This window comes from Penicillium angulare (genome assembly GCF_028827245.1).
Source record: "Penicillium angulare strain IBT 27051 chromosome Unknown utg000007l_segment0_segment0, whole genome shotgun sequence".
Taxonomy (NCBI): Eukaryota; Fungi; Ascomycota; class Eurotiomycetes; order Eurotiales; family Aspergillaceae; genus Penicillium; species Penicillium angulare.
The window spans coordinates 2,003,458-2,025,744 of NW_026623166.1; the positions used below are offsets into that span (position 1 = coordinate 2,003,458).

General features: G+C 49.7%; 9 protein-coding genes across 9 annotated transcripts; 3 read left to right on the forward strand and 6 right to left on the reverse strand.

Moving 5' to 3' along the window:
- Window positions 1-960: 960 nt before the first annotated feature.
- On the reverse strand, window positions 961-1,307 carry N7478_010024 (uncharacterized protein; the record flags this gene model as incomplete). The annotated part of the gene is made up of 2 exons (XM_056926238.1): window positions 961-1,202; window positions 1,250-1,307. The coding sequence occupies 2 exons, from the start codon at window positions 1,305-1,307 to the stop codon at window positions 961-963; spliced, it is 300 nt and encodes a 99-aa protein (XP_056775608.1).
- A 1,378-nt stretch (window positions 1,308-2,685) lies between these two features.
- Window positions 2,686-3,774, reverse strand: N7478_010025 (uncharacterized protein; the record flags this gene model as incomplete). Its single annotated transcript, XM_056926239.1, has 2 exons — window positions 2,686-2,977; window positions 3,029-3,774. The coding sequence occupies 2 exons, from the start codon at window positions 3,772-3,774 to the stop codon at window positions 2,686-2,688; spliced, it is 1,038 nt and encodes a 345-aa protein (XP_056775609.1).
- Window positions 3,775-4,363: 589 nt separating this feature from the next.
- On the forward strand, window positions 4,364-4,875 carry N7478_010026 (ankyrin repeat domain-containing protein; the record flags this gene model as incomplete). Its single annotated transcript, XM_056926240.1, has 2 exons — window positions 4,364-4,397; window positions 4,448-4,875. The coding sequence occupies 2 exons, from the start codon at window positions 4,364-4,366 to the stop codon at window positions 4,873-4,875; spliced, it is 462 nt and encodes a 153-aa protein (XP_056775610.1).
- Window positions 4,876-5,989: 1,114 nt separating this feature from the next.
- N7478_010027 (uncharacterized protein) lies at window positions 5,990-6,469 on the reverse strand (the record flags this gene model as incomplete). Its single annotated transcript, XM_056926241.1, has 1 exon — window positions 5,990-6,469. The coding sequence occupies one exon, from the start codon at window positions 6,467-6,469 to the stop codon at window positions 5,990-5,992; it is 480 nt and encodes a 159-aa protein (XP_056775611.1).
- Window positions 6,470-6,930: 461 nt separating this feature from the next.
- Window positions 6,931-8,186, reverse strand: N7478_010028 (ankyrin repeat domain-containing protein; the record flags this gene model as incomplete). Its single annotated transcript, XM_056926242.1, has 2 exons — window positions 6,931-7,428; window positions 7,485-8,186. 2 exons carry the CDS (start codon window positions 8,184-8,186, stop codon window positions 6,931-6,933), a joined length of 1,200 nt encoding a protein of 399 aa, XP_056775612.1.
- A 440-nt stretch (window positions 8,187-8,626) lies between these two features.
- On the forward strand, window positions 8,627-9,348 carry N7478_010029 (uncharacterized protein; the record flags this gene model as incomplete). The annotated part of the gene is made up of 3 exons (XM_056926243.1): window positions 8,627-8,869; window positions 8,916-9,251; window positions 9,283-9,348. The coding sequence occupies 3 exons, from the start codon at window positions 8,627-8,629 to the stop codon at window positions 9,346-9,348; spliced, it is 645 nt and encodes a 214-aa protein (XP_056775613.1).
- Window positions 9,349-18,994: 9,646 nt separating this feature from the next.
- N7478_010030 (uncharacterized protein) lies at window positions 18,995-19,291 on the reverse strand (the record flags this gene model as incomplete). The annotated part of the gene is made up of 1 exon (XM_056926244.1): window positions 18,995-19,291. The coding sequence occupies one exon, from the start codon at window positions 19,289-19,291 to the stop codon at window positions 18,995-18,997; it is 297 nt and encodes a 98-aa protein (XP_056775614.1).
- Window positions 19,292-19,436: 145 nt separating this feature from the next.
- N7478_010031 (uncharacterized protein) lies at window positions 19,437-20,027 on the forward strand (the record flags this gene model as incomplete). The annotated part of the gene is made up of 2 exons (XM_056926245.1): window positions 19,437-19,792; window positions 19,868-20,027. The coding sequence occupies 2 exons, from the start codon at window positions 19,437-19,439 to the stop codon at window positions 20,025-20,027; spliced, it is 516 nt and encodes a 171-aa protein (XP_056775615.1).
- Window positions 20,028-20,458: 431 nt separating this feature from the next.
- Window positions 20,459-21,925, reverse strand: N7478_010032 (uncharacterized protein; the record flags this gene model as incomplete). Its single annotated transcript, XM_056926246.1, has 1 exon — window positions 20,459-21,925. The coding sequence occupies one exon, from the start codon at window positions 21,923-21,925 to the stop codon at window positions 20,459-20,461; it is 1,467 nt and encodes a 488-aa protein (XP_056775616.1).
- Window positions 21,926-22,287: the final 362 nt, after the last annotated feature.

Below are 22,287 nucleotides of genomic sequence, written 5' to 3' on the forward strand. Positions count from 1 at the left end.
GACTGAGAAGGACACTTAAGAGCATATTATTATCTGTGCGTATGATTGACCGACTTCTTGGCACGCAGGGTGAGCTTGGTCCACAGTATAGCCATCCTTACGTCAAGCATTGTTTGCTGCCCGGCTCTCAAGGGCGTTTGACCAACGACAAGCTTTTAAAAACAGAATCCCCTCTATGGGGCTCATATTTGCGCCCCGTGCAGTCAGCTTACCTATTTGTGATCACCCAGATAATATTGGAACTCCCATGCCCACAATAAATGGAAAATATTTGCCCGGATTCACTGGCAATAAGTCTTTCTGGAGCCGAAACGCTTAAACCAAATCCCTGGTTGAGATGTTTCAACGGCGATAAAATCTTTTGCAATCCATTTCTCCCTAAGTGATACGCCCAACAAAACTTGTTCCATCAGTTTATTATCTCGTCGGATAGCTGGCCCCGGATTGGGAGAGTGGAATCGTTTGCCATGGCTAGAAGCCTCCTCTTGTCTATTTTGTGAAATCATTGCTCAGGAGTATCACCAAGAACTCAAAATCAAACATTCTCCTGAGATCTGGGGGGACAAAACATGATCTTCTTCGGCGAAACTATTCAATAGCAGAGGCGCCGATCGGAAAGTTACGACTTTCAGACGAGGATATTCCTCTCGAGGTCCTTCCCGAGTCAACCAATTTGACCTCCATCAAACAGCGTTCCAGCGTAAGGTTGAACGACGGCTAGGCGGAATACCCAAAAATTATGCTGATGGCCTATCAAAAATGGGCACAGAAGGCAGAAAAGTTCTATAAAAGAGTGAAAGGTAATTCCTCGTCAACAGGAAGAACAGAATATGGTTATTTGTGATATTAAAAGCAGCTATCAGTGTGTGCGAGCCCTTACAGGGGACTCATGGAAGAAAGAGACACAATGGAGAGCTCGCACATTCAAATCCATGTGTCTCGTTTGAATCCTTTGCGATCTCACTGCAAAGTGGAAATCCCTCCCGCCAAAGGAAATCGACCATCATTAGCTCCCAACTCTTCCAGCTTACTCAGGACCCTCTTATACTCTCGATACAAGCCCCATGAATATTCACGCAGAACATGAAGCTCACTAGCAAGTTTTTGTCGATGATTTTCCAAGATTGAGACATGGTCCTCGACTTGCTCAATCAGAAAGGAGAAGTCACGCTTCCTTTGCTCGTGCACGCCGCATATCAACGCTACATCAAATTAGCTAGGAAGAATATATAGCGCATAGAAGACTCACGGTGACTTTGGGACGAGGGTGCAAATCTAGTAAATGATTTGTCTGCCATGGCTGCCATTGGGAATTCACTCTGAGGAACACCTCTCGTCGTAGTGCAAGGTTTTAATTCGATTAAGAGGGGGGTATCGTGTATTTGTAGCCAGAATGTGAAGCCGAAGACAATGGTGGTATAAGAAAACGCCTTCGTCCGTTCCTATGATCTAGCAGTGCCATCCCAAAAGCTGCAGCGGCCATTCCCAAAACAATTTTCTTATATCAAATTGCGAGGTGGCAAAAAAATGATGTGTTCCCTGTGATTTTGCTGTTCTACATAATACATCTTTCAAGCCGAGCAGAGCACTACAGTATTATTAGTGTCTCTCGTATTGAGTTTTCTCCAGACAATTCATTGTGAACCAGTTACCGTCACTCGTCCGTCTACTACAAGTTACATAGTTGCATATCGCCAGCCCTCAATTAGGCACGTCGAATTCGCGAAGTGGCACGATGCGCTCGATTACTTGCGATCCAGACGTGTTCACTGTCGGAAGTGGATCGTTTCTTGGCCGACGGCCGACTTGACATCATTTCTCAGAATAAACTCTTGAGTATACATACCTCCTTGCCGGATCTCATGATAGCAATGTGTTCCTTGTGAAGAGTTTGCCTCAAATCAGCGTGCGGCTTGACAAGAAACAAGAAGGAGGAAAGTACGTTGGGAGTCGCCCACAACTGTACCACCGGCACGGCATCCAGGTGATACTCAACAGAGGAGTGGCAAGCCAACGACCCGATCAACTGATAGTGTGGTGACTTCAATATAGGCTTTCGACACATATAACAGTACGCTTGATTACCATGGTGTATCTAATTGCGGTATCGTGATTTGTGATTCTCGCCACAGTTGGATTTCTATCAAGCGGCCGGAAGCAAAATAACAATTCAATAGTTTCATCCATAGGCCAACGCATGCATCGGGGAAATTTGGGTGCAGTCTTCTAGGCTGGAACAAACCCAAAGGCAGATTCTACATTTCCATAGGCTAAAATCCCGGAAAGGCATGTAACAGTAAGTATCATGCATCGTTGGTGCGATTCTCAGTTGCATTATCTTGATTTATCTACTACAGCGCTCCAACTCAAAAGGTTAACCGACCGATCCAATACGCTTGCAGCACGAGGCAGCCGGGATAGCTGAGCCTCGACTGCTACAGGTCGGATTGCAGGACCCTGTCATTCAGTACTCTGGTAATACAGCATCTGTTATTCATCAATTCATCATCAGACCCATTCCTACGGTTTAAGCTAACACATTTCATCAAGCTTGGCTGTTCTCCAATCTTGGAGACCGTCGAAGCGGAGTGGCGCTGACGCTGCGCGCTAGTCTCGCTGATCGCCGAGGCTCAACGTGATGTGCTAGTGCGTGGGCCGACCTATTCTCGGTTGGTAGAGATCCTCCTAGCTGCGAATCATGCGTCCTGTCTCCAATCTTGTCGATCGTCGGGGCGGAGCTATGCTTCTGGCATCCCGCGTCAGCCGTGCCGACCGACGAGGTTGTTCGCGCCGTGCTGGTGCGCGGGGTGACCGAGTAATGCGGCCCTGGGAAGTCGTACTATCCTCGGTGGGCAAGGTATCTTCTAGCTGCAAATTATGCCCCGTACCTATGTTTCGGTCTACCATTAACGCGCTGGCGGAGGCAGTCCGACGCCTAATGGGACGGATGAGGGCATCTAGAGCACCATTACTGCGGCTGCTGATTGTCAGAATTCTCCCTCGATGACACTGAAGCGATTGAACTTACCAAACACAGCAAGAGGTGTCAAAGCCTGTGTCGCGCTGTCCTAGCCAGAGTTCCATGCAGGACAGGTGCGATAGCGCGTGGCATTGTTGACATCGGAGAATCACATTTTCATCGGTCGTGTCTCCATCTTCCGCCAGGCAAAAGGTACAATGGATGCCGTTCACATTATGGCTCACAGCGAGACGGTGTAATTCCAGGTCTTGAGTTCCTGCGGAAATATTCGCGACGGACGCAATAGCGGGCTGTGCCGGCGAGACAACCCACGGCACATTGTTTGCACGCAGCATCGCGGGGGATACATAAGGCTGGATTGCTTGCGGGAGCTCGCGCTCAGTCTCACTCGTATCATATGAGACACCACGGTCCAACTGATGGGTTGCAGGTTGGCGCAGGTCACTTTCCTCGTGGCTTAGCGTGGTCGCGTGTTCCAGCACAACGTTGCTGCCGAGCTGATTACGAACAGCGGCATCATACCAGTGTCGACTAACCTGGTCAGCTTGCCGATCTCGATGCCATCTGGAGCACAGGAAATGAATTGCGATGTTGTGCAAAATCGGCTGCAGGGTCTGCGCATGAAAAGGTGCTCGAGCCAGGCTTCTCAGCTTCTCCTCTCCCTGCTTGAGCATCTTCGCAGAGATCCTATTCTTACAGCGAGCACCTTGCTCTGTGATGCCGCAGCAGGTAGCCTGGTGGGCCAGATCCTCACCAATCTCAAAAACGCTGACTGGGTTCCAAAAGGTAGACATGGCGAAAAGACTAAATGTAATGTAGATCGACAATCAAAGATGAGACAGGTAGTAGGCATAGAATTTATCACTGGGCTCTCTGAGTGCCTTCTAGCTTTTTATAATTCCTCCGGCTCCTGCCTAGTGTGGAATGTACGCTAGAGGGTAAGTCAGGAGCGGGGCCTTTGCATGGTCCAACTTGCTCTAATAGACTACCTGCAGGCATTCCAGTCCATCGAGGCAGCGGATTGCACCAACTAGCCTACACATTAGACGCAAAGAGATTGGCCCGCTGTGAGAAGCCTTTGTTGAAAATGCGAGGAATCCATGGCGTTCCGCACAAACGCAGGGCTCCAGGAAGATTATTGAGATTCCTGGGAGCACAAGAGTTCCTGGGAACAGCCTCTCTGTTCCACAGGCCTCATTTTCCGTGATTCTACCCCAACCGAATTCCATCTAGCTCAAATGTAAAGTAGAGGATCAGCCAGAAGAATGAAATGCTTATCATAGTGGCTTCTATAAATACTGACCTGCAAGGTCGAGTATTGCTCCTCCATCCATAAGTCTGTTCGGCGCCACTATCATTTCATCCGAAACAGCCTCTCACTATATGTCGGAGATGTCGCACCACCTCTATACCATCGGTTGGTCATCTTATTCCAGTGTCAGTGCGGGTGCTGACTACCCACTCTAGCAGGCTCTTCGCCGTCAGAGCGTCCCGCTGCTCATTGCTGCAGACGGTCTATTCAGAATGCACTGTTCTTTGCAATTGCTCGGGGAGATGTGCAAGCCGTGATTCAACTCCTTCAGCACGGCATCGATGTCAATAGCAGCGGACCGAATGGCCAGCCCACGCTCTTCACGGCTCTAGAGTATCAACAGCACAAGATCTTGGAGATCCTCTTGGGTGACCCGCGAGTCGATATTCACATCACAGATGGCCAAGGTCACACTGCGCTCCATCTGGCGGTGATATACGACGATCATCTTGCAGTTCAGATCCTCTTGCAAAGCAGATCTCTCGATGTCGATCGGTCCAACTTTGCAGGGGACAGCGCACTGCTTCTCGCTGCCAAGACGTACGTACGGTGGCTTCGAGCCCAGACGCGACGCGATCCTTGAGCTGTTGGTTTCTCACCCACAATCGATGGTGAGCCAGCGCGACACCAAAGGCTGCTCCCTCCTGCAGTATGCAACGTTCACGTCGAACCGGATGCTGATCGCGCAATTGGCGTGAAGCTGTCTTGATTGAAGGCCCTGGAAGCCTTGGGTCTTTCCCCTTAGGTCAGAACACGAAAGCCGGGCTGCAGAGGGACGGCATGAAGCGACCGTGCCACGGGTACCCACAGAGCCGGAATTAGTTGAAATATGACTAGACTAGAAGGCCATGGTGCTATATTGAAAGGCCAATTCCCTCGGCTGTTTGAGATTATTGGGAAGATGCCGGGCGCGACGTGTCCCACGGCCATGCGCGGGCCGACCGCAGAGTGACGGAGTCTCCACGTGGCCCGCCTTTCACCAACCCGACCAACCTTATGATTACCAGACTACGTGACAGCGGGATATCTATACCCAAGTGCCTCAAAGGCTCTGTAAGATCTGCAGTCGCGATCAAATTCGGAGATCGAGGTTTGTCATTTGCTAGAAATCGTGACATGTTATTCCAATATGATTGCTTAAAGTCTGAGATATATATTTCGTATGGCTTAATGTTGAGGAATTTTATAACCCAATAAACAGGGCAGAACTGTGTTTATTAGGCAAATGAGTTGAACGAGGATGAATATTCGTACTTTCTAATTAGAATTTCGATGTAAACAGACTATATACAAGTATTAGAATAATATATTTCCAGGTCTAGGATTTGGAAAATCCGACAGGGGGTTCAACTGAGGTTGCTAAGTTGAACCCCAAAAAGCCACTATGATTGGTCAGTCGCCATCCGGAAGTGATTGCTACCGCCTTCTTAAAGCAAGCCAATCAACAAAGCCTGGCCCGCCAACTGCTACCGTCAGGGCTGGTCGTTAGACCAGGGTAGCTGGCCCTCACATCGTCACCTGAAACGAATGTACGCATTCGCCACTCTCATCCAGGGCTGTCACCTCGCCTGTCACGTCTCACTGAATATTCTTAGATCCCGATACCAAAGACTCGACCAGCTCGACCTTCAATTGTGTACGATGCCAAATTTCCTCTAGATCCACGCGGAAGATGGCCCTGAAGCTGTTGGAATATCCTATTCCTGCATCCAAATGTGTTCCGCCCTGTCCTCCTCCACCTTTGATGCGTCCAAGGCTGCCCAAAGAGCCAATGTAGCCCGGCATAAGCGTGCATTGATCGGGGCGAATTGGTCGGAATGGAAGTGTTCTTCCAATACAAGCTTTTGTGTGATGTCAACCACGGCTGTCGCTAGATGGCAGAAATTCACGCAACAGGTGCAGTAGAACTTATTCTCCTGAGCTTGCTGATCGCGCTGGATCCGCTTCTCAGTGATTGGGTCTGGCGGGGGTCCCACGCTCTTTGCTGTACTGAGGTGTGTCTTTGTCGTCTCTAATGCCATGGTCGTTCTCCCCGCTACAAAGATCCGATGGTCTAGTGGTGTAATCTCGGGAAGATCGTCCCAGACGGGGACAGGCATAGCCCTTGAGGAGTGTGGTCTTGGTGTATCTGGCGAGCGACTGTATACACTCGATGCATTAGACGGAGGGCGGGCCATTAGTGAAGCTAGAACAGAGGCTCCTATCCGGCGCTTTGGGATCTTGATTCGCGGCCGATCACGCTCATATCACGCTCAAATAGCAGAGAACAATGGAGCCTTGTGACAGCCAGTGCTACGGTATTATACTCAAGTACTGTGTCCTTGAACCGGGAAAATCTGTGATTGAGCGGACCGCACTTTCCAGTGGACTGTTGGCTAACGTTCGTGCTCGCTGAGCTGAGCTACCTAGCTCTTTCTGAGTCATCTGAACCGAGGATGGGAAATATGGTAGTCTCGCAAAATATTATTTTTTCTAAAATTTTCTAGTTCTCCCCCACTCAGTCTTGGCAAAGCTAGACCGATGATCAGCCTAACTTTCGTATTGTCTGCCGCACGAACGCACTGCGTAACAGATTAATCGACCGAACATGTTTATATAGTATTGCTAAGCGGAAAGCGCAGTAACCGTACGCATCTTTCTATTTCAGATCGATCTGCGGGTGTCGTAACAGCCGTTCAACACATGCAGCATACCCGCTTGCAGCAGCAAACATGAGGGCCGTGAAGCCCAAGGGCCCAACCTCATTCAGTGCGATTTCACCTTGCGAGAGAAGAAGAGACACAATACCCAAGTGTTGATTGATCACGGCCACATGCAGGGGTGACGTTCCAGACGGGGCTTTCTCGTTGATCTGAATAGCTTTCTGGGTCAGCAACCTCTGAGCCGTGGCGAGCGAACCCGCCCGACACGCTGCCCATAACGGTGGAACAGCCGGACCAGGCATGGCATTGATACATATCTTCGGCTGTCTCAGAAGCATCTGCAGTAAACGAGGGCTTTGATGCTCCGCTGCTCGCGCAAGAGGGGTAACAGCCCCGCCGTCCGCATCATTCAAACGGAGGCCATCCTGGTCCAAGAGCAGCTGCACTAGCTCCTCATTCTGCTGGTCCACCGCGTGCCACAGCGCCGTGCGCCCCTAGAATCCTGGTGATTGATGTCAAGCTTTGGGTTGAGCAGTAGGGCTTCCACTACCCGTCGGGGCGACCTCCCTTTGAGGGTCTTGACCGCGAGAAGTAGTGCCGTATTTCGGTGGGTGCCGCACCAATTGACATCCAAGCGAGGGTCTCGGGCTAGGATCTGCACTGAGATATGGTCTTCTTTTCGAACTGCGGAATGTAGCGCATTCTGCCCAAGGCGATCTTCGATGCTGACATTCACGCGGGGATCGGTCAGAAGATGGCTTAGAATGGCGTGCTCCGAGTATTCCACTGCGTACATCAAAGCGGACATGCCATCGGTGCATCGGCCATTGACATCCAGCGCTGGGTACTGCAACAGGGTTTCAACGATGGCAAAAGTGCCCTTTGCGACAGCGATTGACAACGGCCCTCGACCTTGAAAGTCGCAAATAGACAGCCGTGGGTGATGTTCCAACATGAGATTAACTGCTTGTGGGTAGCTCATCTCAATGGCGAGCAGAAGCGTGCTCGTCCCACGGTACTCGGAGTTGGGGCTTGCGTGGTAATGAGTCAACAAAAGGCGCGCAACGTCTAGTCGTCTTGCGAGTATGGCTCGATGAAGGGGTGGCATTTCATCGTAGTGAAGGCAATCAAATAGAGCTTCTGTGCAGATTGCTGCCATTCTCCAGCAGCAAGCCATCAAGCAAACGATGTCGGTTTTACCAAGGATCTTGCAGATCCAGAGTAAGAGTTCATTTGGGAGTTTGTCTAGCATCTTTCCTGTGTAGTATTAAAGCTGATGCAGTTTGGTAGGAAGGGAGGCGAAGCTTTATAACACGCGCTCAAATACACCAATCAAGAACATACTCTACCAAGTCTGACCGAGCCCAGGGCTTCGCGTATGGCAAAATAGACTTTGCCAGGCTGGGAAAGGTTGATGCTAATCCTGGGAGCCCATTTGTCTCTGGGAACCCGTGTGCCATTCCTGGAGACACTGATACTGATCCTGGGAACGGCCATGGCCTCCCCAGAAACCGTGAAGACGATCCCGGATCTGAGTTACCGAAATTCAGCGCCAAAATTTTTCTTCCTCTTTCACTCGGAAACCGTAGATATACATCCTACCCAGGCAGGATCGTGTGTGCTATACGCAACGTACATAAGTAATACAGACTGCCTCCCCCAGCCGACACATTTGTCCGCCATGCATAAAAAATGACATCGGAAGACCATGTCCAGTCGATCCTGATATCCGCTCTCTCTCTAACTAGTATCATGAGGCTGTCTCTGATAGTTCGTTTCCAACAGCCTTGGCATTTCTACCACCTCGACATTACTTTATCGGCTGCGTCTAGTATTTCCTTCGTTCTACTTTCCGGTCTTCGCTGGGGCGAAATCTATGCAGTCTGGTGTCGCACACTGTTGTGGATGACATCGGCTTTTCTTACCGGACAAGTGGTATGTCTAGAAGTTACCATTCTGGCGCAATCAGCTGACTCTTCAGTTTCTTCGGGTCCATTTCCAACAATGCGAGAACCCGTTCATTCCGGCTGTCTTACTTAGAACATATGCATCATACGCCGTGGTCTCCAGCCTGGCAAAGATAGCAAGTCCTATCGTTGGAGTCTTTTGCCCGACCGCATCTCACCCGGTGTGTCTGTTCGTTCTCGCCGTTGACTACTTGATGGTGACGATCTGGTATCTGTGGCTTCTTGGTCAGGCAACTCAAGCCCGAACTCGCCTTCGAATTATTTCTTTCTGCGTGTCAGCCTTGTTTGCGATCCTACTGGCAGTTGCAGCGCTAGGCACGTTATGGAAGACTTGGGACATTGCGCTCGAGGTAATTATGTCTTTCCGCGAAATACGTCCAGCTGCTGACTGTTTTAGATACAAATGATACTGATCCTTACCTGGACCTTGTCAGCCCAGCTCATTGAAGCAAGGTAGACTGCCATGCGTCTTCCGCTCACGGATCAAACAGCATGGAAGAATTCTCCCTTGTAGTACATACTGTGTGATCAATGATATTTGGTGCAACAAGATGTAAGCCTCTTGGTAAATGCTTCTTGATAGTGACGTCGTAGTGGCTTTTCAAATTTCTCGAGCGTGAATCTGGATTATTACTCGCGCCTTTTCGAACGGTGGTCCCCAGTGGTGTTCAACAGTCTGTCGTAAAGTCGTCCGGTAGATCCTTCCGCATCCCAAGTGAAATGGGATGGCAACGGATTGAACTTGTGGGATACGTTTATTGGTTTGATCAGACCCACCCTTAAAACTATGATGCATGTACTCAATGCCCATATTTGATTCATTTTCCAAGCGCCCTCGAGCCGGGGGGCGGGGTCCCCCAGAGACTCCCTTTACGGGGGTCGACGAGGCAATTTCCAATTGCCGGGGGTGCCCCCCAAGGCGACGGGCAAGATTCGCCGGTCATTCTCGATTTGTCCTCATCTCTCATGCTCCTACGCGGAGGATCTATTGCGCGTCAACCAGTTACATTGGCGCACTGTTCGTCAGCCTCCTACTCATCAAGGCACCTGAAGCCAAGTCGCATATCACCTTTTCAGCCTGTCCTGTAGCCATCCTCATTGTTCTGCCCGAGCGATTGAGTTCAATATATGGGAAGTTGGAGACTGAGCCTAAGCATTCTATCATCCTGAAGATGCCCTAGGACCTAGTCTCTATCCCCGGTTCCGTCGTCTTCTTGTACCCGACTATTCGAAGGGATGTCGGGGCTCCACTCTAACTTCTCGGTACGATATCAAAGACTTGTGACGTGTAGACGCCGGTATCGATCCTAGGCGTGTGCAAGCAGATGATCGAGGAAGGGCCTTAGTCTTCCGCTCGCTGACCCATCGCTGTCAAGGTCGCATCATCCCCAGGATTTGAACATTGATAACCAAGAATCTTTCAGAGGCACAAGAGGAAATTGCGTTGCTGATTCCGAAGTGGAGCATTCATTGTTGAGAGCTTGATAGGTGATGTGAAGTGTCTGAATTAACTTGGCTGCATGGCTGAGGCCAAAGGCGACTGTTATTTAATTACCAACCACCAGTATGGGAAGGGGAGTGGTCGACAAATCCGAAGCTGAAGCGCGAATGCTCTTGAATTCTATGGGCTGCACAAATTGATGATGGCTGGATACTAGATGTAATGGTATGCAGAGGTATGACGGGACCGCGGGAATGTGGGCGTCTTGCCCGTCGCCTATGGGGGGCACCCCCGGCAATTGGAAATTGCCTCGTCGACCCCCATAAAGGGGGTCTGGGGGACCCCCCCCCCGGCTCGAGGGCGCTTGGAAAATGAATCAAATACGGGCATGGGCGATGAACATCCTCCTAATGGGCGAGGTCGATTTTTCTGGAAAAGTGATGTATCTGGAAAAGTGATGTAATACCAAGTCATCAGCAGTTGTGCACACGTTGCGCAGGCATCCCCCGCCCGTCGTGAAAAGAGCGTGTATTGCGACAGTTAGACGAAATATCGCATTCCAGAAGGCCGAATTCAGATATCCAGGCGTCAAAAGCGGTGGTCGGTAGGGGCAGAATGGCCGGGCAACGCGTGAACGCGTGGTGCATATTTACCACCCGCAACCTCAGCTAGCTGTTAGCACCACCGTAAAGCCACGAAGAGGCCTTATCGAGGTCCAGCGGACATTTGGGCTGATCAAGATATTCCGCATCTGGACTAGTGTTTTACAGCTTCTGCCTTTCACTTGCCCTCGCCGTGTAAGCGCCTTCTATGAAGAATTGAATGTGCTACGGGCACATACCACGAGCACCTTTGAACTGAATTGACAACTTACTGAATTGATTTTTCCCCAAGGAGTAAGCACACGGTGAGTTGATTCCAGCTCGGAAAGTCGACTTGCATAAGCCGATTTTCGCCAAAGGACAATCTCCAAAGTCACGGCATACTCCGGTCGCACAGCCTCATTTGACGGATTGATAGCATCACGCCATACAGAGTGGATCACATGGTTATGAGACCCATGGAGTCCGTTCCTAGTAGGTTTATTGTGTTGCTCAACCTTTTTCGAATGGCTGAGTCGCTTGGAGAAAGGATTGGGCCGACAGGATAGGGCTGCTGGCCTGACTTGCTCGCCAGAGCGAGTGCATGTAACCAGACTGAGATGGCTGAGACGACAGCACCACATTTGACACGTCTCTTTCGGTGGCAACGGCTTCGAGGATTCCATGCACCTCCTCTCGACATACAAGGCGGTGTTTCGGATCCGGGCTCAGTCAGCATTGATTATTTGGTATCCACAGTCAAGACGAAAGGGAAAAATGAGAACTTTTCAATACTAATGACCATCGCAGCGATGTCTTGCCGCTCTGTGGTGGTTCTAGATGCTTCACCATATGGCAACTGTGAGACAGCATCATGTCTGCCCATTGCATTTGCCCAATAGATGATATTCTCATTCGAAGTCATATATGCCTATATGCCCTTGGTCCCTGATCGTGGGCTGGTATTTGCGTCTTGGTCGCTGGCAATCACTGCTTGTGTTTCGATATTTGATCCTCTGAGACACTCACTGGCAGCTTACCATGGGTGAGTTGAAAAGACAACTTAGGCTTTCCTGGCTGTCTAGAGTAGTGAGGCTATTAGCTCGGCATTTGATGTCAGTCTGTATACAATTCCCACGTCCACCACTCCGTCGATCACCGAGATTTCGAAGGAATCAAACGGGTGGTTTTGAGAGGGAGAATTGATCTTGGATAAAAGAAAGGACCGGAAATCGACCAGGGGCTTCGAGTTGAAGCGGAGGGCACAAGATCAAATTTTTTCGATCATTGTTGAGAGCCTCGATGTTTGTGGTGCTTCGGTCAGTCTCGCACATCTGCTTTTGTCCTCTTGCTGGATTGGGAAACACTTGAGTCGTATCGTTGAGGTGATTGAGTCATCCGTTCTTGAGCTAGCGAAATAACCGCGGTGAGCCTCCGACGTGCTTTAGGTGTACCGATGAATAGAGCAATACATGCCGACTTTCGATGACACTTCCCCCATCGAGCTGTATCCCGTCGCGACAAATAGGCTGCCTTCCGTCAAATAAACCCTTGTTCCCGGCGCTTGAGGCTAGCCTTGTCGGCTTGAGTGATCTTGATCAGAAACCAGACGGCGAAAGGTGGCGTTGTACGGAAGATCTAGTGTTCGATGATGGCAAATAGACCGAAAGATGTTCCATTTTAACCTTAGGAAAGGGCAGGCGATTTCCCCAATAACCTCTTGTTGTGACATAACATGCACTGAGAGCCGTCTGGCCACAAGGACATCTCGCAAACACGCCAGAATGGGACTAAATATCTGGCAATAGGTCCCTCTGTAGACCCGCCTGGGAAAATCATGCATCCCTCATAGTAGAATCACCCGCCATGAGTAGAAAAGCGACTTTCTTGCCTGGCCTCTCCTCCGACCGATATTTGCCGCAGTGAAACCACCACCGAGGTCATTTTGGAGCATAGTAAACAAATAATAGCTGACTGATACAGGTACTCAGCATGGTCAGACAGCACCCGTTAGAGAAGTCTCTAGTGTCAAACCCGTGACTTCAAGCTTTGAGGTCGCGTTCGATACCATTCATGGAAGCAACTTCAGAATATCCCACTAGAGCCCACCCGGCAGCGTTCGTGCCAACTATTATGATTCGCGGTAGTGGACGTGTATCTGGTAGAGCCCAATCCCTCTTGTTTCTCGACGATGAGCGAGTAGCTTCATTCAAATACCACACCACCAAAGCCCTATCAGGGCGAAGCTGTGATTGGGAGCTACTCCGATTCAAGTCGGACAAGTTGGCCTTTACCTTCGGGGACGCGGTGAACGCCCACAAGACTCTGCTGCCGTAATATGCCCCTGTCATGTATGGAAGCCCTCTCATGAAGTCAAATTTTCGGTTGACCTTGCTGCTAATCCCACTGTTGAACGTCGCATCCCTGTCAACGCAGCGCTCACAAGACTGGTTGCAAGTCTGATTGCATAATTAGCTTGAACTGGGTAAAGACCCAAGTTGCCCTCCCTAGAGCACTGCTCGGACCATTGGAGCTCCCGCTGGCCTCCTTTCTATTTGTCTGACACGGTTTCCCGCTCACGAACATTGAGATTGTCAAGAGCGTGAGCTGGTGTAGCCCCAGCGAGAAGAGAATATAAAGAAGGATTAGCCGTTTGGAAAAGGCAAATGAGAACGATCCAATCGTTGTGGAAATTCAACGCTCGTGCATCGATGCTCACTTGTGAGATGCACTCATCGCGAAGAAGCCCAGCGGAGAAGTGTTTGGGAAATGACGTCACGCGAAGTTAGCTGCGGCAAGTAGTCAGCGGCGCGTCGGACCATTCAAGAACAGCGACCCAAGTCTGCTTCCGTCGATGTATGCCTTCTTGAACATTCACAAGGCACTGGAAAGCTTGGCACTGTCTTTCTGTTTGAAGTTGCTTCATAAGTCGCCCCATCAGAAAACCCACGCAGCCACACAGCCACACGATATCGTGATTTGATGCTGGTGCTGGAACGGAGCCACATCATTGGAATTGGCTCCTCAGATCTCTATATTGAGAGTCAAGTTTCAACCAGCTTTATCCTCTCGCACTATGCATTATCGAGTATCACCCCTTCAAACCGACGATCAATTATACCGCAGACGCATCATAAGTGGCCATGCCGACAGCGAGATGGCCACCACAGGCATATCAGTGGTACTTTTCAATAGCTCTGCCTCTAGATAAATGTCACGCCCGCTTTGAACAGCCTTGGCTCACAGCATGCCAAGGAAATGTCTCTTCAGCCTCTTCACCGATGACCAAGGCGGAAGACGCTGATGCAAAGTGGCCTTGTCTAATGAAAATAGAGATCCACCATGGGAATGCATAATGCGGATCCAACAGCAGGTCATGTCATAAACTGTTCATTTCGCGTAGGTGTTGACTTGGGTGAGGTGAGACAGGGAGCCACACTAGCCGTCCACTATTACCTCCAGAGCCTGACTGCAGCAGGCCTCGCGTCTAATGCCGCTCAACACCAAGCTGTTGATTAGAGATGACGGCATCTTTCGATCGACGTGAGAGATCTGCTGGAACGATAGTTAGCCACACGAATATAAATATAGGCGGGGCGGATGCGATAAAAAGCCACCTGTTGGGTATTGTGGGTAATGCGCTTCTTATAATAGATTCGTAATGTGATTAGGAGCAAGTATTCAGAGCAGGCGTCGAAGGGTATGTTAAGCTGATACACGCATGGAGTGGGTGTGTGGGGAGCGCGTGGGTAACCAGTCGCACTATAGGCAGTATTAGCACCCAGAGAGGAGGAATAAGGATAGGTTAGCATGGGCGGGAACACTCTTGTCAATTGCCGAAAGTAGTTAATATATATGAAAACAGGCGGCAGTGCAACCCTTGCTAGCCAAGAAGTCGTTCAGCATGGCGGCATAATTAGACGCAGTCCTCGGAGCTCCGAAATGACCGATAATTCGTAGCTTGAGATATGAAGGTTAGTTTTCGTGGCTGCGGGGTCTATGCCCATTGAGTGTACGAAGCTCGCTCTTGTTAGTTGAACGCTCTCCCAATATACATAAAAAAATGATGGGTTAGAGCTCACACTAAGTTTGCTTGGCGAAACTGGCCAACCCATTTCGTGCTGAAGCTAGCAAGGTTGACGAGGGGCTAGTTCCATCATTCAATAACATGGAGCACGATTAGATCAGCAAGGGGTGATTGCAGACAGATGAATGGTTATTCGTCCTGGGAAAGCTGGATCAGATGGAGTGTGGGCGGACGACGTTGAAATCATCAATATAGCCTTACAGTGGCCCTGGGTTTTCGTTTCATTTTAGTGGCACGCGCCATGTATTGCGTACACACTGGCTTACTGCCGGTGTATCGACAGGCTCTGTGAAGGATCAATGATCTGTCATTAGCGAATTGTTTGAGAAGTGCCATCGCTCACCCACGTTTGATACCTTGCAGGTCTGAGCTACCTAAGCGTGGATTAATATAGAGAAAGCAGCGCAGAGAGCGGGTTGGAAAAGACCGACATCCGCCGATATGAGATACGTACCTGATGGCATCACATCCTCGTCGCTGATGTTGTTGACGAGCTATTTCCTCTTTATAGCCTCTTTTGGTCTTGCAAACGAAGTCGCAAGGCTACAGACGCCTCAATATAGAGTGCGTCTCTTGTATTCGAGGTGAAATCGGCATTGGTCTTCGTTGCATGATGGGTGCTCTGTCCGACGACTGGTCCCTTGCTACCGAGTCAAAGATCGAGAGGGTAGGAAGCTCCATGAGCTATCCGGCCTCTGTGATAGCCCACACCGGGACCTGTGGAGGGGGTCGTGAAGATCTCTGCCACAGAAAGGAAGTCAGCTCTATGTACATAGACTCAATCAAGGATCAAGGGATACGGATCACGCTCAGCGCTCGCCGGTATTCGTGATGTATCAATCCATACACATTGTAGGGGCTTCCTATAATAGAAGTTCGTTCGTTTAGCGACTGACCCCATGGAGTTTTTATTGGGCATACCATATAAAAAGGCTTTACCGTAATGTATCAGGGGTAGAGATCCTGTCACGGTTGTCATCGAATGTGTTCAGATCTGACTGTACACAGACCGTTCGAGAAGCTCTATTGTGAGATCGTTAGATAGGACAGAGTGCCTCTTTCATGGGTCGAATGAAATCAACACCTCACCTCGGTAGAGATTTTGCGGGCTGCGGTGGATGTATTGGAAGCCTAGCGGAACCCGAGTGACATACGCTGTTAGTATAAGTTCTAACTCAGGGAGGGTGGTACTCACGTATTTAAGTTCTCGTATATCAGTCCTAGAGAAAGAGTGTTATCAGTGAGAGATAGATAGTCTTCAGCTGACGGCTGGGTACACTTACAACCATAGACAAAAGGAGATGATCAGAAGCCAACCTTCGCAAATGAGATGTGCGAAGAGAGATGCAAGAAGAAAGTCAAGAAAGACGGATGGGGGCATATTTATACCCTTCAGGGCGGAGTTTCTCGTCTTTCGCTTGGTTCAAAGGTAGCAGATTGTGAGACTTTCTGATTATTTCTGGGCAAGAGGAAATGCCCTAGAGAAAAATGTTTACTTACCAGCGATGAGCAAACAGGAGCAGCAAAGACTGATTGACGCATAGTTGGCAAGTAGTCAAGGTTCAGGTAGACTACGAGGCCAGACGAGGCCCTCCAGCGGAGGAAAACTACGACTAATTGAGACACCAGAGTTCATTCACCAGCGAATTTAGTTGAATCAACAGCGATGAGCAAACATGAGACGTCCCAAGAATATGCGGAATGACAAATATCTATTATGAGGAACCGTTGAAGGAGAGTTCGAGTCCCAGTCATTTGAATTAGGGATGTAGAAAATGAGGTCGTAAACTTTATTCACTCGCGAATCAGTTGACTCAACGAGATGAGCAAACAGGAGCTTGATCAACAATATTCGGAATGACAGATTCTTGTTGAAGAGTGAAAGTCGAGGCGAGCATCATGAGGCCCTCCTTTTCATTACTGACTTGACTACTTTCATGGCCTTTCTCTCACCCGTTAACTAGCGGAAAAGTAAATACCTACAAACAACAACATGGATTTGCTCGCTCCACTTCTACCACCTTTGTATGGACGGACGAAGTGTGAACACAACACAGGATACACGCTCCGGAGGGAACGTGAAAGTTGCCATTTCCCCTCTAGCAGAATGCGAACATTGGGCAGCTCAAATAGGCAAGACCATAACAATGCATGGTGATCAGTTGAGCCAACACCGGGTACCTTGGATCCACACCGGTGCGGCCCGTGGGTCGAGGTGGGGCCACCATATCCACTCTGGTGCCTCAACGTTGAGTGAACGACAGTGAATGATCAGCGAGGAAAGCCAGAAGCCCTCAGAGAATGATGGTGAATGAGAGATTGCTCAGTTTTATGCGACTCCCGAAAACTCTCCACAGCATCCTTGGAATCGCTTTCCATTACATTTCGACCGTTCCAGCAACAAGCACCGCTCCTCAAGTAGCGGGTGCTGGGCATACACTACTCCACAAAAAGACACAAAAGTGCGTCACGCCAAAAGTTGAGAATGGGAGACAGTTATTCACTAAGTTGATATGACATAGGCTTTTTGATAGTAATGCCATATTCAGAGTATATTGACAATCACCAAGAGCTCAGAGCTCTCTGCAGCCTCTCCGCTGCCAATCTTGGCCACATAATATCAGCCATCAAGTAGAATATGTGGACACGTGGGACTCTACACAAGTCCAGTCATGGATGTATGGAAGGAATACCCTTGAATAGCAATCATGTAGGCATACCTTCTCTCAATGTGCAGCAAAGACAAAACTTGTCAAGCCGTGTACCTCAGTACTTCACAATAAGCCGCCAGAACTTGGGCATAGTCAAGCGGAGGTGACATGGAAGCCGCACGCAATTCGACGAGCCTCTTCAAAGTAGACCAATGGCCTGACCACAGTCCTCCCCCATGGCACTTTCGCATGCGCAGCATAATGCTGAGGACTTTCATTCCGACTCACTTCTTTGAGGTCACCGTACCACTACTGTGAACCATGGGCGAGCCAGCTCTTTGCCCTCCGATTGCAACTGCGCCAATTTTCTGATTCGACCCGCACTTTCTGTGAGTCAGGAATACTACACACCCAGGTGGAATGAACGGTCGTGGTGCTGTCTGGCGCAACATGATTGGCGATCCAGTCGCCAGCAGCGTCCAACTCATGGGTCAAGGCCGGTGAAGACATTGCATCGACGTCCCCGGTGAGAGATTTGCACTGCTGGTATCTGCGAGAAAGCGTAGCTGAAGTCTATAAAAGCAGGCTCCTCCCCCGATCTATTTCTCTTTCTTCACACATCGCGGCCGCGGTGTGTCGCCTCGGACCTTCGGGCCTGAGGCTTCCGTGACGACGGCTGTTGCTGATCCAAGCCCAGTGACATAAGAACAGTGCTTCGCAGGGGGGCGCTGCGTTACCAAGTGAACTCCGCAGGGGGACGCTGTGATGACAATTGAGACCCGCAGGAGACCGCTGCGTCAACAAGTTCTCTGCAGGAGACCGCTGCATTACCAAGTTCTCCGCAGGAGACCGCTGCGTCAAATAAGTTCTCCGCAAGGAAAAATGCGTTACCAAGAGGATCCGCAGGAGACAGCTGCGAAATCAAGCGCCTCCGCAGGAGACAGCTGCGAAATCAAGCGACTCCGCAGGAGACAGCTGCGAAATCAAGCGCCTCCGCAGGGACATCTGCGAAATCAAGGCCCCCTAGCAATGTGCAAGCACCTTTGCGTGGTGCTAGGGACTAGTATTCATCTCCCCTGGGGACTGAAGAAGCCAAGACTTGCACAGTAGATAGACTAAAGCACGAGCCATAGCAGCCCACTGGGAAATGCAATCATCACATTATCAATTCGGTGATCCAAAGCCCTTCGTAGGCCATACCTGGAGTCGTATTTAGTAAAATCGCTTTACGCAATAGGTTCCTCGACATGCCCACTGATGAGCCATTTCAAAACGGTCGTCTCGGACTGCACGAGGCATATGTTAAAAGTAGGCAGTTTGTCTGAATGATCCCTCATTCGCGAACCCAATGCCAGGACCCCGTCCAGGCAGGATTTTCGTGACGCTGACCAATAAGGTGACCTGAGCCGTCGTAGATCGTCCAGCCTTGAAAAGAAGAAAATGGTTGTGAGAGCGATTTGGAGCTGATGCGATTCTTGATGGGAGTGATTTTTGATGTGAGTGTTGACGGGTGCGTGCTGACGTTGACTCGTCGGGCAACAAGCATGCGGTGAAGCGGTGAACGGCAGGCAGTATTTGGCTTCACAATGGCTGATCTGCCCTCGACCCACTTCGCGCGTCCACTCGCCATTGTCCCACGGGCCGCCCCAGGTATACGTCCTCGCCCAGAACTTCGTCGTGGATCGAAGTTTCCTCCTTCATGAACTCCTTATATAAAGTAACTTTACGGAATGTACAACTCCTAATCTCTTGAGACCAACGATCCCTACCTCATAATGGCACAGTTCGACCCGTCGTCTGCCGAACGTGCTCGCACGGGAATTGCGAACTATGAGAGAACAATTCAAGCATTGGACAGCAGATCTGCCTCCCCAGTACTGACAACATTCCCGCAAAAGACAGGCGACTCAAACAAGTCCAGTCACAAATACTCGAACCGAAGAGAACTTAGTGACAGAATACAAAAGCGAGTGCGATTTGACCTGGTTTCGGAAGACAAGTCTAGAAGCGTTGCACATTCCAACAGATCTGCACAGTCAAAATCTAGTACCAGTCGATACGTGCCCTCATCCTCCCTGACTTTACAGCCCAGCCATGCTATTCTACAACGCAGACTGGGCAGATGCAGAAGGTCTGTACTTGAAACCCGGAGCCCCCTCGTATTTATGTCTAAGACCGAGAACTGATTTGTATCTCTAAAATGCAGGTTACTCAGGAGAGACGCCAAATGGGACGACCAAGAAAGGAATGGCAGTGACAGAAAATGTACTGCCAAGGGCATTGAAGATTTCAACAGTGATATTCAAGACCTTAAAAGAGAGATGGAAATCGTCAAAGAGGGACTTGAAATCAATCAAAGTGTGTAAGCCGAATGACTGGATTTAACCGTGAGAGATGAATCCGTCATTCAAGGCCGTGCAGAACTTAAGACTTGTTTGGCGGGATTACGAGGAATTGCGAGGAAAATTTGGTCGAAGACTCACCTACAAATGCTTTTGAACGAGTATCCAAACGAATATTAAATATTGAATAATCCATATAAGAAGACAAACACAATCAATTCTGGTCTGTAAAGCAAAATGCACAAATTGAAGATCATATTATAGAGAAAAAAGACCTCTCCCCTCCGACACTACGTTCCTACATACCTAGCTCTCAACCGGACTAGCTAGACCTTTTTTGTAGCTTTTCTGCTGGTGTTCTTTTCTTTTTTTTTCTTTTCCATATTTCTCAAAAAACTGATACCAGTGACCACTAAACTCGATGCTGAAAACGACTTGCTTTTATCAATCAGCAATCAAAGCTCCTCCTCCACACCTTCAGAGGCAATCAGCCCTTTGACCTCTTCTCCGTTGTTCTGTAGCATGGTCGCTTTGTAGATTTCGTATAGAGCCTCGGCAACAACTTCTCGAGCCTCTTTGTCTGAAGGACTCAAGTTCCCCCAGCCTTCTTTGATTGCTTGTTTCCGCATGAAGTCCGCCTGACTAAACTTGACAGTGGGAGCCTGACCTCGAGTTTCCGCTATATTGCGGTTGTCAGACTCACTGGACGCAGTATTCGTAGGTCTTGGTTCCGGGCTAGTAGGAGAAACCACATCGTCCGGTTCCTCGTCGAGGCTGACCGGGTTGAATCTGGTGCCTCCTCGGGTGTCCCGCCGCGACGGCGCAGGTGTGCTGTTGGTACCGTAAGTCGGAGAAGAATCTCTGACACCAGGTGTCCGTAGGCGCGAAGTGGCTCTCCGTTCCCGAAGGCGGCCCAAGGAGGCGTTCAATGGACATGGCGTAGTACCACGACTGCGTCCTCCGGACCCGGGCTGATTCTCAGCCCAGGCTGCATACTGATTCTCTTGATTGTCCCAAACTTGTTTGATTGTTTCCTCAGCTGCCTCGCGCCCAGGACAAAACCGAACGAACTCGCACTTGGGAATCCACGAAAATCCCAGTGCAACTTTGCACCTTTTCTTGTCATCATCTCTCAAGTCCTTCCACAAAATTTTCACCCACGAGCATGGACTACGTGTGGAGGTTCTGGAGCCTGTGTTTTCAAAGAGGGCTCCATAAATGCCGGCGACATTGGCAGTCGTATACCGGTATACTTTCTTCCCACTAGCAGTGCGGTCTCGAATCGCCGAGATTCGGAAGTCTTCGTCGGTCGTACTGGCGAAGCGATCGTTGGTGTAGTTGGGTTCGTATCTGAATGTGAATCTGGCCGCGTGAGGTGGACCTTCTTGCACGATCACGAAGGTGGATCCTCTCAGCGTGCCCCATCCATCGACAGTGGCATTGGGATCAAGAGGCTCGCTTTCCGTGGGGCGGTTTGCCTTCTTTTTCCCACGTGTATCAATGATAGCCAGACATTTAAAGCCCTCAACAAGGCCAGCGGTGTCTTGGCTTTGGGGCGATGACACTTCTGGAGGGGGATGATCACTTTGTACGTCGAGTGGATTGTTCTCTGCATGGCTTGGACCGAGATCTCTCATTTCGATATCATTTGACTCGATCGATCTGATAGCCTTATCAGGCTGATGCGGGGAGTTCTCATCTACAGGACCATCTTGCTGCATCTGGCCCAGATCATCCTCATCGCGATAGGATGGTTGGTTCTCATTCGAGTTTGCTGGAGATACCGAGGCTTGCTCCAGACCACTCTGTAGTTTGTTTCGTGGGAGAGTCCCTTCCATCGCCATCTTCTCTACCTTGCCAATATTGGAAGAAGGAACTTTTTGCTTTGGGTCGGCGTTTTTGGAAATGCCTTTAGATGACATGATGGTACGACGATGAGGAAACGTCTCTGGATGGATGCGCTGAGACCTTTGAAGGGACTATATATGCATTTTTGCTTTGCCAGTATCACTGCGTTTGTCATACTTGATCATGGATGCGAATTCCGAACTGCGGGCGCTGTCATTGAACACTCATTTTTGTATGGTTGAGTCGGAATTTCATGGGGCGCTGAAGTCGAACTGATCAGTTTTACAAGTGCAGGTCATCATATTCCTGAGACAGGCTTGTTTAAATTGCCTGATGGAAGTGCGCAGTTCGGGCATATGAGTGACTCAGAAACCGCAATGGCACGGTTGTTTCGGCGGCTGATCCCTCTTCACGACCTTTATTCTCTGCGATATTG